The sequence below is a fragment of the Microtus oregoni genome, unplaced genomic scaffold, assembly GCF_018167655.1.
Source record: "Microtus oregoni isolate MIOR12 unplaced genomic scaffold, Mior012 000012F_ref0000307, whole genome shotgun sequence".
Classification (NCBI taxonomy): domain Eukaryota; kingdom Metazoa; phylum Chordata; class Mammalia; order Rodentia; family Cricetidae; genus Microtus; species Microtus oregoni.
The window spans coordinates 36,961,118-36,976,909 of NW_024543071.1; the positions used below are offsets into that span (position 1 = coordinate 36,961,118).

Here is a 15,792-nt window from a genome sequence, read left to right on the forward strand (position 1 = left end):
GTGATCAATACATAATATGGGATAAATCACTCACTTTTTATTTAGATCAGTGTAAGAAGAGGAAGAAAATCAACCATCTGTTGGCAAAATATGCAAAATATGTTTTAATTTTCACATCCCCCAAGGCATCTAAGAGGATGATGGCACACAACTATTTGTTGATTAACTGAAAGTTTGAAGATAATTTTTCAAGTACTTTAGAGACATGTATTTTGGTCTAACTTGCCTACAAAATCCATTTAATATTCTTCATTACAAACATGTCCGTAGTCTCTTCTTATTAAAGTTACAGTCTGCGTATCTACAAATACCTCCTGATCATTCTTGTGTGTTTTCCAAATAGAACAAATATTGCTTTTTTCATAACAAGAATACAAATGTACTTCTTCTTCTGACATGTTTTAGAGGCAGCCCAGCAATTTCATCACCAAGAACTCATACAGAGAGGATGCCTGTCTTTAAAAGTGTGTGTTGCTATGATGGTGATATTTTCATCATATACTGGGTGACTGTGGATGCTTCTCAATGGGGACTTTGTAAGAGATTAAATCATAAAGATCCATAACCTGTATGGGGTAAGATGTTCCCTTTTACTCTTAAGAAATTTGGAGACCTGAAGCCATGTACCCTTCCTTGGAAGAGTTGAGAAGACAGGCACCCAAATAATTTTCTGCATTTTATTCTTGAGATCATAGCCTACATCGAGGAATGTTGAGCAGTATCTGAAAGTCTTTTTAATTAGTCTTCATGATTGGCAAGTAAGTCTACTTAGAAGTGGACCCTAGACCTTTCTACTCTCTGGCCATCACTGATCACAGTTGTATAAGTAATAACTTTTTTTTCTTGTCCCTCAAGAGTAAGTGAACACATCTTTACTTGTTCATTGCATACCATTTAGTACTGCACTGGGCATTTGATAGAATCCTGCCTCATGCCTCTATGTACACCTTCGTTCTGAAAGAGAACACCATTGAAGAGTGAGATCTTGTAAGAGGTTATGCAAGGCGTTAACAGGAAGCATCCTTTATGTGTGGTCATAGACTGTTCTATTTGTATTCTGAACCTGGGCTTAAATCAGTCATTTGCAGATAACTGCTGGAGCTTTTCTAAGTATGTTCAGTCATGTCATGGTCTCATATAAGAATAGTCACAAGAAATCAATGTTTAGGAACTATAGTTAGTTTCTATAGCTACTACCTTGTTACCTTGGGCAGAACTCATGGCTCATTACTTCATTAATTTCTTGAGGACATGCAGCCTATAGTGGCACTATGCTGTCCTGAGGACATACATGGTCATATGTCAAGATAATATCTCCTAATACATGTTCAAGATATGCTAAGTTTTCTTATCTGTCAATGACAGGACTCCTAACTTCTGGAAGCTCCCTTCCTCTAACACTCGAGGCTGCATACACTTTGCTAGAAAACATGCTTCCTGATTCAAGGCAGTGGAGAACGATGGCCTAAAATGAGTGCTGGCTACAAAAGGAAAGTTGCATCCTCTCTCATGCTTTGCAACCTCATTTCTCTTCTGGCACTCTGTTCAGTGCAATGGCAATTTGGCTACCCGAGATGCCTTTTCCTAACAGAATTGAGTTGGGATAAATTGGGGTTTTCTCTCATCAATCAGAGGCCCTCTGCCGTTCCAAGTCCATTTCTTAGTGACTTGTGTACCAACATGACCCAAACAAACAGCAGAGTTGGGGACAAACGCCCTAAAGAGTCACCTTCTCCTAATAGCAACACAGTTTTAATTTAGGCAAGAAGAAAACAAGCATTCATTGACCACATCTAGCATGCGTGCACTGAGGAAAGAGCCCATGGAATAACGCTTTGTCTTTATTTTATCCAGGGCTCTGTAAGGCTCTGACATGCGAGGTGTCTTGGCCAAATGTGTTCCACCGCTCATTCAAATCTAGATCTGAAGTTCCTTTTTAAGCCAGCACGCATTAGGAAGGAAAACACAGGACTGTCTCATTTTAAATTTGTAGAGGATGCAGTTGACTTTGCTACTGGGCATTTTGGTTACTGACTTATCTGGGTTTGGAATCCTTCCAACAGCTGGGCACATTGTGTCCTGTAGAGCCATCTAGAACAGTTATTTAGGAGGTCAGGGAAGGGACCAGCAGGGAGCCTGATGGGATTGTATTTTGGTGAGAGAGAAATGAAAGGTGAGATTCTCTAAGGATTCTGGCATCCCCGTGACTGCTGGAAAAAAGGGGTACTGCTGAGAAGTGGAAAGCAACCTTTGTGTCAGAGATACAGGAGCATGGAGACTGAGAGAATGAAATGAGAAAAGGAAAGGCTTTCTGTGCCATCACCCTTGGAGAGGCGTCAGCCAGCAGGGCCCTGGCTGCACATTTCATGTTCAGTCAGTGCAGCTGTTAAGGGTAGGCATAAAGCACGCGACCCGAAGCTCAGCTGCTGCCCATTAGCTCAGCACACACGGGAGCCAGTCAACCCAAGTACACATTTTCAAAGAGTGCTCAGATCCCTGAGCGGTGGGAGTCGCACTAAATTCTACAGGTGCATCGATGCCACCTTTCTGCAACCCTGTGTCGCACAGAGTTCTGTGGCGCTCATTCTTTTTTTTTTTAATTTATTTATTTATTAAGGATTTCTGCCTCGTCCCCACAACCGCTTCCCATTTCCCTCCCCCTCCCCCGATCAAGTCCAGACCCACACGGGAGCACCGGACAGAAATCTCAAGGTCCAAATCAGGAGCAGAAGGAGACGGAGCACGAGCAAGGAACTCAGGACCACGAGGGGTGCACCCACACACTAAGACAATGGGGATGTTCTATTGGGATCTCACCAAGGCCAGCTGGCCTAGGTCTGAAAAAGCATGGGATAAATCCGGACTAGCTGAACATAGCGGACAATGAGGAATACTGAGAATTCAAGAACAATTGCAGTGGGTTTTTGATCCTACTGCACGTACTGGCTTTGTGGGAGCCTAGGCAGTTTGAATGCTCACCTTACGAGACCTGGATAGAGGTGGGCAGTCCTTGGGCTTCCCACAGGTCAGGGAACCCTGTGGCGCTCATTCTATACGGTATGCTGGGATGGACTCACCTCCCTTTGGCCCATCCTGAGGGGAGCCATGTGCCACTTACTACTGGTGATGAAAAAAGGCCCCGAGGAGGGATTCCTTTCTCCAGCAGTCACCGTGGCCCTAATGGGGGCAAATTTAAAGAGTATTCAGAAAGTCCTTGGAACACTTCTCTCAGTCTGTGTCGGATGAATGACTCACGACTAAGGGATAAAGTGAAAACTGATTGTGTATAACCAGAAAAGGCTTCCCCTTAGCTTTCCTTCTGTCAGAACATGTACTCTGGAGAAAGCTGGTGCCATGTTGGAAGATGGTTTCACACCTCTTTGAAGAGGGACACGTGACCAGGAACAACATACAGCAACAGCCTAGTGAGTGAGCTGTGCAGAATCTCAGACTCCAGTGCTGCACAGTTGCCATGTGATCATTGCCTCAAGAGGCCTGCATCCAGAGCTTTACAGGAAGCCGCTCGCAAATTCCTTCCCCGGTAACTGAGAAACCACTGTTCGTTACTTAAGCCATTAAGTTTGAAGGTCATTTTTATGCTCCTACAGATAAAACTATCCTTTACTACTATTGTCTTTCATTAGGACTTCAAAATATGTCTTCTTCTTCTTCTTTGGATTAGTTGGTGTAAATAATTTCATGACTGCTGTTACCCTCTGCCTCTAGACATGAGTCCTCAGTGTTGCCTGGAATTCCTGCCCTGTGATTTTGGTCAGTTTTGATGTGTGCTCCTTTGTTGGTGACCAACATCCTCCAGTCTCTTCATACTGCTGAACAAATTCCTCCCCTTTGTATTAGGCAGATGGACTGGCTTCTGTTCTTGCTAGTTGATTAGGGTGACTCTACTAATTGTATGTTTTCTGTGTCTCCATATATAAATTGAGGCTAGTATTACAATCACCTTATTGAGATATCCCTCCACCAACGTGCAATGGTTCAACTTGTGATTTTTCAACTTTATGAAGATATGAAAATCAATACCCATTCAGTAGAAACTACCAAGTTTTTCTGGGTTAGTGACCTTCTATCATAATATTTTGTAGCGGCAGCAAACCATAGCATCCAGGTATGCATATGGTTAGAAAGGTAAAGGATTTATTTGGTACTCTACAGTTTCCTGTGGCCACTAAACCATATGAACTATTCAACACTCCACTTCAAAACAGACCCAACCGTAGGTCGATATAAGTATTCTGAGCAGTTCAAGGCTGACGGACCTAATGATGCTCATTAGGTTAGGTATATTAAATGGGTTTCTATTTATACTATTCATGGCTCACAGTGGGATTATGGCACATAACCTCACCACAATATACCCTAAAGAGTAACTGAGAAGCAAACCTTCAAGAATGATGCACTCAAATCAATTAAGGGAACAGTATGGTAGCATTGGCTAAAATCCCAGCCGCATCCTTCACTGCTCATGGAACACCTGGAAGTTGACTCAATCTCTCTTTTTGAAAAAAGTTTTGAGATTTTATTTGTTCTTATTTTATGTGTATGTGTTTTTTTTTTTTGCCTGCACAGATGTCTGTGTACCATGTATGCAGTACCTTGGAGGCTAGAAGAAGGTAGCACATCTCCTGAGACTAGAGTTATAGACTGCTGTGAGCTGCCATGTGGGTACTGGGATTCAAACCCCACTTCTCTGGAAGAGGAGCCAGCACTCTTAACCACTGAACCGTCTTTGGAGCCCCAACTGATTTAGGTTTGCCACCAACAAAATGAGCATAATGGATGATAATTATTTCTGAGCACCCTGTGGAGAACTAAATGAGTTTTTATGCAAGGAGCTAGGTATCTGGTGGCTCTTAGTACAAAACTGTTAGTATAATAACTGACAATGATAAACTTCCATTCTAAAGCCCTTTTAATATCTTGACACAACCTTGCAAGTGTAACTTCTTCCCTCTTCTTCAGTTACAGATGGTTTCTTTTTTTTTCTGTCTCCTAAGCTTTGGACTCTACCACCTCATGACCTTTCTAGGATAATTTTTGCAGAATTATTATCTGTTTTTCCATAAGCCTTTTTCCATGACCACTATGTGATGAAGGTCAAATCCATCTTGTCTCAAGGAAGAGTCCCTCACAGTGTGACTCCCATGGGCTACCCCCATTTATTACCCTTATACCCCAAGCACCAATGGCACACATTGTTTTTAATCCCTTACATTAGAACTGCATAGCCAACCCCACCTCTCTCCTGTTCCCTGGAACATCAGCACCTTCTCTGCTGCTTAAATCCCTCATCCTGGGACTCCTGTAGATGACCCGTCTCTCCTCAGTGCCATTGACGCTGACGCTGCCTTTCTTTTTCTGCCTGTGCTTGCCTTTTTGTCACGCCAATAAAGCAGTTTGGATCAATGTGCCAGTGATGTCTAAACAACAGTTCTGATTCCAGGCCATCCTCAGTCTGTCATTAGCACTTGGCTCCCTTCGCTCTGCCTTTCTGAAGCACTGCCTTCCCCTCATCATCATAACTTACGGTTCAGTCCCTACATCTCAGCCCCTCATATGTTCCTTTTGTTGGCTCTTTTCCCTCCGTTTGGCCATTAAATTGCAGAGATCATCAGGATCCAGGCTTTCTTTCCCTCCCTGTCCACCCTCTCACGGTGATGCCAACCACCAGGATGGCCAAATTGCCACCATCTGAGATGACTTCCAAATCCAAGCTTGTAGAGAAATCTTTCTGCTTTTGCCTCACACACCATGTAGCTTGCCAGAAATCCTCCTGGAAATGTCTCAAGGAAACCTCGAAGTGAACATGCTCAAATCCAAATTCATCATTACCTTCACCAAAACTTCGCTTCCGACACAAGTGATCCTAACTATTGCCTTGGCAGTTTGCCCAGAACCTGTGTGGTCCAGGCTCAGCAATCTCTGACTCTGCCCTGTATCACTAACAGATGTCATTGGGTTTCCTTGCCTCTGACTCTTTCCTTGCACATCGCCTGGGTACATCCTGTCTAACCCAGTCATAGAAGTCCAAAAAATCTCATGCTGAGACCACTGTTGGGATGCCCTTTCAGTTTATGGTGTGAAGTCATATTTGGCTTGCCCCAAGGAAAACTGACAAATGTACTGAGTTGATAACCACATCCAATCCAGCAATCAATTGTGTTATGGACCTTGGTAGTTCTTGGCTTAAAATGCAAAGTTAGCATTAAAAGGACCCTTTTCACAAGAATTCTCATAGGTTATAAAAACTCAAGGAGATAAACTTGTAATTTATTGAAGTACAACTCTGAATAGATAGTTTAATAATTTGTTATGTCAGAAAATCTGCCAGACATAATGTTCATCCTTAAGTTCAAACAAAAACATAGCTTTGCTTCTGATTATAGATTTTTAATTTGGGATGTGTCTGGTTAATGTGGTTGGTGAGAGATAAAGATTTCAAAAAAATTTTAGTTGCCTCCTATAATTCTTGTTAAGCTGTTTTCTAAAGGAATATAAATTTAAAATGTGTTAAGTGAGAATTGCTAGAAATTGTTTCCTGACTTCACACTAGAGGTACTTTTATAAGTTATCTGTCTAAGCCAAGATTTTTTTCAGATCTCTTGATATGAGTTGTCTCAGGAAAAAGTTGGATTTTGGGTTCCAGTTCATGGTTCATTTACTTAACCCCTGAAATGCTGTTCTATTACAGGGCATATTCAGTAAATTATAATTAGTTCCTCTAGATATGATCATGATAATACTATATAGCAACAGAAAAACCATTTTTACAATTAATTTAGGGATGAAGACATTAAGTGTTCGAATGCCTTACAATGACTGACATTCTCCTGCAAAGTGTTATACTAATGTTTAATATTCCAGGCACTCTAACACTGCTGAAACAAACCAAAATTTTATGTCCCCTCCCACCCCAATTCTAAACTGAAATCCCAATGTACAAGGTGATGGTGTTAGGAAGTGAGATCTCTAGGAGGTAGTTATGTCATGAGAGTCGAACCCCCAAATATGGAGACCACTTGGATTAAGATCCTAATAAAGAGGGACCCTGGAGAGATGAAATTGTCATGAGAGAAGGGAGAAAGGTACATCATTATATTTTATTTATTTTCTGATGAAGTCTAGATTCCATCATGCCTAACTTACCTTAATTAGGAAATATTTATTTAAATTGAGGCTCTAAATTGAGTTCTGATAATCCTGCCCCTGATATATATTGCCCATACTATTCTCAAATTGTAGATTCTCCAGGCCCAGCCTCTTGACTGGTGTGTACAGGCATGGGTCACTATGTCTGGCCTTGTCTTTTCATAAGATTGTTAATTTTATTCTAATGTGAAACTTGAAAAAAAAACCCACTATTACCACAAAAGAGCCTAACAAATTCTATGTACCTTCAAGATCATCAGTGTTGGGAGAAAAAAAGCAGCAGAATGGTCAAAATTCAATAAGCCTTGGTCACAGATTTATTGAAAAACTAGACTACCATTATATTTTAAGTGCACAGTGTAACCTGCCATTTTAATTTCCATTCAAAAAAGAGATTTTGACTATATTCTTTTAAAAAATGCAATTGAATCATGTGAGCTGATTATGCATACTAGTGGGTTCAACATGAATTTCTCTATGTGCACATAACACAGCCTGATCAAATTCAACTTCCTCCTTTACAATCACTATTCTTCCTAGTCTCTAGTGAGTATTCTGATATCAACATTTTTAAAGCTTCTACATATAGGAGAGACCATGGTGTCCTTGCTTTCCTGTGTCTAGCTTATATCACCCGATGCACCAATTCCATTTTACTGCAAATGACAGACTCTCATTCTTCTTTATGGCCAGGTAATATTTAATCATACATATGATATGTGACATATACAGTATATATTATCAGCTATGTGGAATAATATATATGATAGTATATCTGATAACATACATATATGTGTGTATGTATGTATGTTCAATCATTTGCTGCTGGGCATTCAGACTAATTCCTTATCTGTGTCTGTTGTGAACTATACTGACTTCCCTTCCTTTGGATATATGCCTAGAAGTGGGATAGCTGGATCCTCTGGTATAGCTATTTTTAGTTTTTGAGGAACCTCTCTATTGTTCTGAATAATGATTGGGCTAATCTATATTACTATCACCAGTACATGAGGCCCGTTTTTGCACATCTTTGCCAGAATTTTTTATTTATTTTATAATACCTGTTTTCATTGTAGTTAGGATTTACATGTCCCTGATAGCTAATACTATTCAGTGTTTCAATATGTTAAGAAACTTGGTTATTTTCCCATTTTAAAGTTAGAAGATTTGCTTAAGTGTTTTTAAGTTTCTAAGTAGTCTAGCTATATTACCCCTTTGTTAGAGAAGTAATGGCAATTATTTCCTTTTATTCTGTAGGCTGCTTATTTATCCTGTTGCTTCTCATATTGTGGAGATGTTTTGAGTTTGATTTCATCTCAACTAGTCAAGTTTTGCTTTTGTTTCCTGCCATTGCAGGTCCCCTGTAGAAAGTTACGGCCCCTATGGGGCCTTAAAAGCCTCCTTCTTTTTCATCTTCTTGTGGCTTCAGACTTCATTAAGCCTTTTATCCCCACTCCTCATTTCAATGATTTTTTTTCCTTTTATTGAAACTAGATTTTCTTACATAATATGTTCTGATTATGGCTTCCCCTGTCTGTAAAACTCCCAGCTTCTCCCCTCCCCACCCCCAATCTGGTTCTATCTCAAACAGAGAGTGAGAGATAAGGATCCAATCTGAATCCTTTGGGGATCTGCACCCTTCTCAGCACCGCTTCTACAGAGCCCTTTTGGGGCTCTGCTAGGCATCGGGTAGGTGTGCATGAATGACATCTCTGCTCAGATTCATTGTGCCAATGCCCTGCTGTCTAGGACACTGCTGCTCCACAGCAGATCTTGACATCAGGTTTTGTGGTGCTGCCAGCTTTTATGCCCTCAGGAGTCTTTTGGCTATCTGGGGCACTGTGGTTCCATACAGACTTTAAGGTCATTATTTCTTGTTCTGTGAAGAATATCATTGACATTTTCATAGGGCTTCCATTGAGTAGGCGGTATATTTAAAGAATATTAATTCTTCCAATCCACAAACATGAGAAGCTTGTACACTTTTAGTGTCTTCTTAAATATATTTCATCAGTGTCTTATAATTATTATTGAGTCCTTACACTCCCTTGAGTGTTTATTCCCCAGTATTCCTTGCACTGTTCAGAATCCAGGCAGTAGGTGCAGGTTGGGTTCTTTCTGTGTTGCAATACTAATCCTTAAAAGACATCTAGTGCATTTAGGTCACAATCAGTCTTGTTGTAGACCCCCAGCATGGACTTTATAAGCCTAAAAGCAGAGCTTAGCACCTTTGGTATTTGTGGGGAGAAGACCTGGTTGTGCATTAAGAAAGAGGGAAGTGCTGGGAACTTCTAATCACATGTCTATGATCTCACGCTACTTTTTATCTTACCTTTCTTCCAGCTCTCCTAGTTCTCTGTGAGGTGTGGTTTGTTTTTGCTAGCTCTCTGGGAGCATGAAGGATGAAAGTACATAATTTATGGGGTATATGAGCACCTTTCCCTACCCTCTGGGCTAGCGCCAAGACCATTTTAATTATTGGGACACCATAAAACATCTCTCATTCCTACTAGCATGTGTATATTCTTATTGGCATATGATGGAGATGTGATAAGAAGAGGAAAATAAATTGGGACTGAGTTTTCCAACTCATAAGGGAGAAATTGCTAACAGAAGTCTTGCTTCCTATCATCCTATGGCAGTCACGAGGTTAACAAATATGGAATAGGATAAGCCAGCATTCTCTGCCTGTGCTAGGCCAATGAAGTTGTTATCTTGTTACTGTGTCTTTAAAGAATGCTTCAGTTTAATCATAGTTTATATGGATGAGAAAATTCTAGAACTGCAACCCCAGTTGAATAATAATGCTTATGATAGAAATATTTAAGTCATGACCCTTCCAAAATGACTTCTGAGTCATCCTAACATTTGAAATAATTAATTTATACCCTCATATTTGGTCTAACTAGAAAATCAGTATTTATTTAAAATCCAGCTTGGAGTTTGAGGCTAGTTTATTCTGGGAAAAGTAGTCCCAGATACTCTGAAATGATAGAAAGCCTCTTTCCCAGCCAGACCTGCCTGCCTCACAGTTTGGGGATTGCCAGCTGGTTGAAGCATCCAGGAAACTTTAGTTAAGAAACCCCTTTCCTATCTTGCTTTCTTTCTCCTCCATCCCATGCCTTCCTGCTAACTTTGCATTTATGTGTGTTATTTGGTAGTGTTGGCCATGCGTGCACATTGGGTATCACCTCTAGAATCTGCTCTTCTGTTTCATAGCATCCTCTCTTGGGTTGCATAAAAAAATGTCTGTATGATGTGAGAATGACAAGACTGTGCTCCAGACTCAGAGCAAAAGAATCAGTTTTGAAGCAGTTGGTCCCAAGGATTTAGTATCTTATTGTGGCTCCAACAGGTCTCTTTATAGCAAATTATTTAGCATAAATGTTTTACCTCTGTGGGGCTTTAATTAAAGAAGAGTGAATTACTTTAATGTACTGAATAATGATAAAAATTTTATTGTTATTGGAGGAATAAACTATAGTCACTTGCTTACTACTAGTTTATCGATTCTGGTTGATGGACTTTTGAGAAGTTATATAGAGAGCAATATCCCTGGGAAGGTGGTAATACTGTTTATATTTTGCAAGTGGATTCCCCAGAAAAACAAACAGAAATGAAATCATAACCTAGAAAAAAAATGGGAAGAATGCTCTAGACCTCTACTGTTGGTTAGTATGTAGTCCTGGACATAAGAAGGAGAAACAGAGACTGGCACTCTTTTATATTTTGGCCAGGGCTTTTTAAAGCTAGATGGAAATACGTCATAGCCAAGTACTTACCAAAGGAGGGGCCAACAAGGGAAGTCATGATGTTGAATGGAAGGCACTCCTTTTGGCTTTCCTCAATTGGGCAATGAACATGCTAATGCTACAAAAGCCTGAGCCTTGCAGTGGGAGAGCCCTACTCTGATGGAGCACAGCTCTGATGGAGCACAGCTCCGATAAAGCACAGCTCGGATGGTTACAGCTCTGATTCAGCACAGTTCAGAGGACTACTGCTCAGATTGAGGACTACTGCTCTGAGGGACTATGACTCTGATGAAGCACAGCTCAGACAACTTCTGCTTTGCTGGAGTACCACTTTGATGGAGCACAGCTCTGATAGAGCACAACTCAAAGGACTACCATTCTGATGGTGCACAGCTCAGATGACTTCATCTTATTGGACTACTTCCCTGATGAACCAGCTAGTTCATGTTGCCCGATGTTACATGGGATAAACACAGGTTGGTGTTGTCATGCCAAGAATATGTTGTTTGAGCAGAGGCAGAGCAGTTGGTCTATCTTATATTTGACTTTTCTTAGTTGGGATAATTGACAGGGCACTTATCTACATAGAGTTTGGAAACAAAGAAATCTTTTAGTAAACCTTTCATAATATGAGTTTGACTTTGAGAGTTGGACTCAAAAGTATCATCCTGATGTATTACAGCTGCTAGGAGAAGTCAAATAATAGAACACTCCTCAGGACTTACATCTCTTCCAATCAGGTCCTCCTGGTTTTCCACAATTCCCCAGGGGGCGATACCTATGGTACATATCTTCCCTCGAGACTTAGAGGCATGGTCCTTCAAGGCATCTCCAACATGACGAATGACTCCTAGGAGCAGAGAGAGAGGGATTAACTTTGTCTTTTAAGGGCAGTGACCTTCCTACCATTCTGCAGGAAATTAATGAGTGCCTGTAACTTGGGGGAGAGTGTTGGGTATACAATTCTGACACATTTCTATAAAAGCTACGTTTAGAAGAGACTTCATAAGAGTGGCTATCATGCAGATATATTTATCAGATTTAATAAAAATTTAAACAATGCATTTCTTTAACACACATGGAAAAAGAGAATATCTAATGTCAGCAAAGAATAAATACAATTATGGTATAATTAGAGGACCCTTTTCTTGTAAGCATAGTGATTTATTAATATCCTCGCATCCTTGGAATAAAAAGCACAAAAGTTAATTTATTCCACAGTCCGTGAAAGAATTAGGGTCATTTTTGTAGTAATTTACCTAAGATTTTATTAACTTCAGTTTCCTCTTTCTATTTATATCACATAATGTGGAAAGCATAGTAATAATGCTGTCTTACTCAATGGCAAATTTATGCTAAAACGTGTGAGCACACCTTTAATATCCACCATTCTCCTTGTTTCCTCCTTCTGTTAATGATTGCTTCACAGTTAAAAGCAAGGGAATTCAGATTGCAGCAGTAGGGAACCTGATCTTATTTTAAGAAAGCATTTAAAGGATAGACAGTTTCTAATCCTTTAGCTCCCTTCTTGAGCAAATGTTTCTATATATGACTTGTAAGATACATTTTCTAAGAATTTACACTCATCAACATTCTCCCCATTCCCCAAGAAGCATTCATCCTCAGGTGCCCTCCCTTCTACGAATATTAAGTCGAGTATGATTTCTTGCACACAGAGCAGCTTGTGAGTCCCCAACAGCTCCAGATTGCACTGTTGCATTCTCTAATGATTCATAGCAGCATGTGAGCTATGCCCTCTGATGTCAACTTGTGGGCCTTGAGGGACTGGCTGACTCCAAATAAGGGCTCGGAAACCATGCACTGACCAGGCAGAACATGCCCAGCAGTGTCACAGTGGAGACGTCATATGTGTTTCAATAGCTCAGTTGTGAAGTAGACGTGAGATCAGACCAAAAGAGTTTCTTTCTAGGAATCAGATAAACCTCCTTGAGCACTAATCCACAGTGCGCTCTACTGCGAGCCTGGGAGAGGCCCTTCTCACCTGTTAGCTTGCCAATGCATCATCTAAGTAAAAATATTTCTGAACACAACTTTTGGACAAAAAAGAGGAAATCCATAAATATTAATATAATATGCAAAACACATCTAACTTTACAGCATGCTTCTTTGTCTGCCTTGGTTTTCTCTTCCTGCCACCACGCTTAACAGCCATCATTAAAGTTCTGTACTCTGAACCAGACATTAGTTGTTTGGTTTCTAGTATTTAGGATGTAATCCCCCACCTCTGCTTTTGAATACATTTCATAAAAGAAGAAACCCAACTAGCAATCCAATTTTCTAAATATAGAAAATTGGTTGAAATTTTTTCTGAGCCTTTTGAGTCTTCCATTGGGCGGGTCTCTCTATATACCAGGAAAGCAAAAGACAAAATAATTATAAGTAAGCACTTTTTACTTAGTGAATCAAAAATGTGGGGGCTAGTATCTGAATAGTCACTAAAATTTTTCTTTACAGGATCAACAGTAAGAGCTGACTGAGCAGGTCAGCCAAAGATGCTGCCAGCTGATGGGCTGGATTGGGCTTTATAACACATTACTGGGTGTGGATCATCTATACAGTTTTGACTGCCAAAACACGCCTGTTTAGCTGAGTGCTGACTGCTCACAAATTCTAGCTGTGTAGGAGATTTTAGTTTTGGTATCACTCGAGCATCATCCAAGCTAAAACTCAATTATTGTTTAATAAGAGCACATTAGTTGGTCTAGAGTTATATACTCTGGATATCCCACTAACTTCAAATTTCCCCATGTGTACAGGCTTTGAGCCTTATGACACATTTGTATTTGCTTATTACAAAATTACTAGAATACTTTTGCTATTCTTTTGGAGGTCTCTCCCTAACCCTCTCTCAAGCCCTAGCTATCCTGGAACTTGTTGTTATAGACAAGGCTGGCCTCAAACTCACAGAGATCCACCTGCCTCTCATTGCTGAGTTTTGGCATTAAGGGCATGCACCACCACACCTGGCATTTGTGTGCTTTAAATAGGAATATCTGACTCAGGGTCTCTGGCAACAAAGTTTACTTCATTATCTGTTGCATACTAATCATGTTCTGCAGACAAGAACCTAACTTTAAGTGGTTATTAGAATTGATTTAATTACGTGCCTGTATCATACTATGGAAATTTATGTGGCAGACAGGAAAAAGCATTTGAAATCCAAGGAAGTTTTGAATTAAATATCTGTTGGTGTAGAATATTTTAAGAAACATTTAACATTATAAACATACATGGGTCTGGAGAGATGTTCAGTGGTTAGGAACATATACAGCTCTCTCTCTTTCTCTCTCTCTCTTTCATACACACACACACACACACACACACACACACACACACTTAAGAAGTTATTTGGTACCAAGCTGGAAATTACATAAATTACGAAGGCAAACATTCCAATTTAAATGCAGTGGGTTTTTGATCCTACTGCACGTACTGGCTTTGTGGGAGCCTAGGCAGTTTGAATGCTCACCTTACGAGACCTGAATAGAGGTGGGCAGTCCTTGGGCTTCCCACAGGTCAGGGAACCCTGATTGCTCTTTGAGCAGATGAGGGAGGGGGACTTGATCGGGGGAGGGGGAGGGAATGGGAAGCGGTTGTGGGGACGAGGCAGAAATCCTTAATAAATAAATAAATTAAAAAAAAATAAAACAAAAAGTTATTTTTTAAAGCGCTAGTGGATACCCATGATAATTTGACGTACTGAAAACATCCTGCAAATTTCCATTAGTCGTTTATTCAAATCCTTTAAGTCATTAAATAGTAAAGCCATTTCTCATATGCAGTTCTTTTTAGCTAAAAACCATCTGTATAGCTATGTCTAAGGTTTTCAGCTAAGAAGAATAATATTATCACAGCTGCCTTACTTCATCTCACTCTGATTACCTGTGTTGACCCCTCCCGTGAAGATCCATGCTCCGGTTGTCATGGCTGCTTTGATGAGCCCTTTCCCGAAGACTTGCTTGAGTTTGGGCTGGAGTTCAAAGTTCTGGAGACCTCCGTGCACAGAGATGAGAAGTTTGGGAAGCTCCAGTTGCCATTCCTTGGTCATCAGGTGTAGTAAGAGATCAGGTTTCGTATCAAAAGATACTCGAACATACTAGAATAAAGATGGACAATTAGGAAGATGGGTAGGGCTGCCTGGGGCTGTTGGACTTTGTGATAGTTAGATGTGCTGTACTTGAAGAAAATGTTTTTTTTTTTTTTGTGAAATTAGATATTTTAAAGAGAAGGGATCATTTCCTTTACCAAAAGGGGCTTCAGGAGACAGAGGGCTCCCTGCTTTTAAAGGTTGTGTCGAAATTATTATTATTATATTATTATAATTATTATTTTGTCGAGGTTATTGCCAACTAAAATATTACCTGATAAAATACAGTTTAAACACAATTTTCCTGGTAAGCTTTTTGTCTAAAACAAATCATGTTGATTTTTTTCATTGTTCATATTTGTATACTTCAAACACTCCTAATATTTTCAACATGATCAATCCCTTTAAATAAACTAGATGTAGATACAGCTATGTCTTTGTGTTTCTATGATCTTGTCATTTTGAGGTTCCAGAAGACTCAAAAGTTCTACAGAATAACATGAAAAATTTAAAATCAAGCTATAGTAGGTTATATATAACTGTAAATATATCTCAGATAGCCTGTCTTTTGTCTAGCTACCTATGTAAAATCTATGTATCTCTGACTTATCTATCATTTACCTATGTATCTATCTGTCATCAGTCAATCAATCAACCAACCATTTGTATTTATTTAATTTTTATGAGACACTATGTAGCTATGACTGGCCTGGAACAGGCTATTAAAATCAGTCTGACTTCAAACACATAGTGATCCTCCTGTTT

General features: G+C 39.9%; 1 protein-coding gene across 25 annotated transcripts in view; it reads right to left on the reverse strand.

Annotated features, from left to right (window-relative positions):
• The window catches only part of Trpm3 (transient receptor potential cation channel subfamily M member 3), an 804,706-nt gene that overhangs the window by 239,647 nt on the left and 549,267 nt on the right, over positions 1-15,792 (reverse strand). For all 25 annotated transcript variants that reach the window (XM_041661180.1, XM_041661178.1, XM_041661173.1 and 22 more), the window contains exons 4-5: positions 14,823-15,036; positions 11,645-11,769 (exon numbers count right to left, since the gene is read on the reverse strand). In XM_041661180.1, the coding sequence (XP_041517114.1) occupies positions 11,645-11,769; positions 14,823-15,036 (339 nt within the window). The remainder of the gene's footprint in view (positions 1-11,644; positions 11,770-14,822; positions 15,037-15,792) is intronic.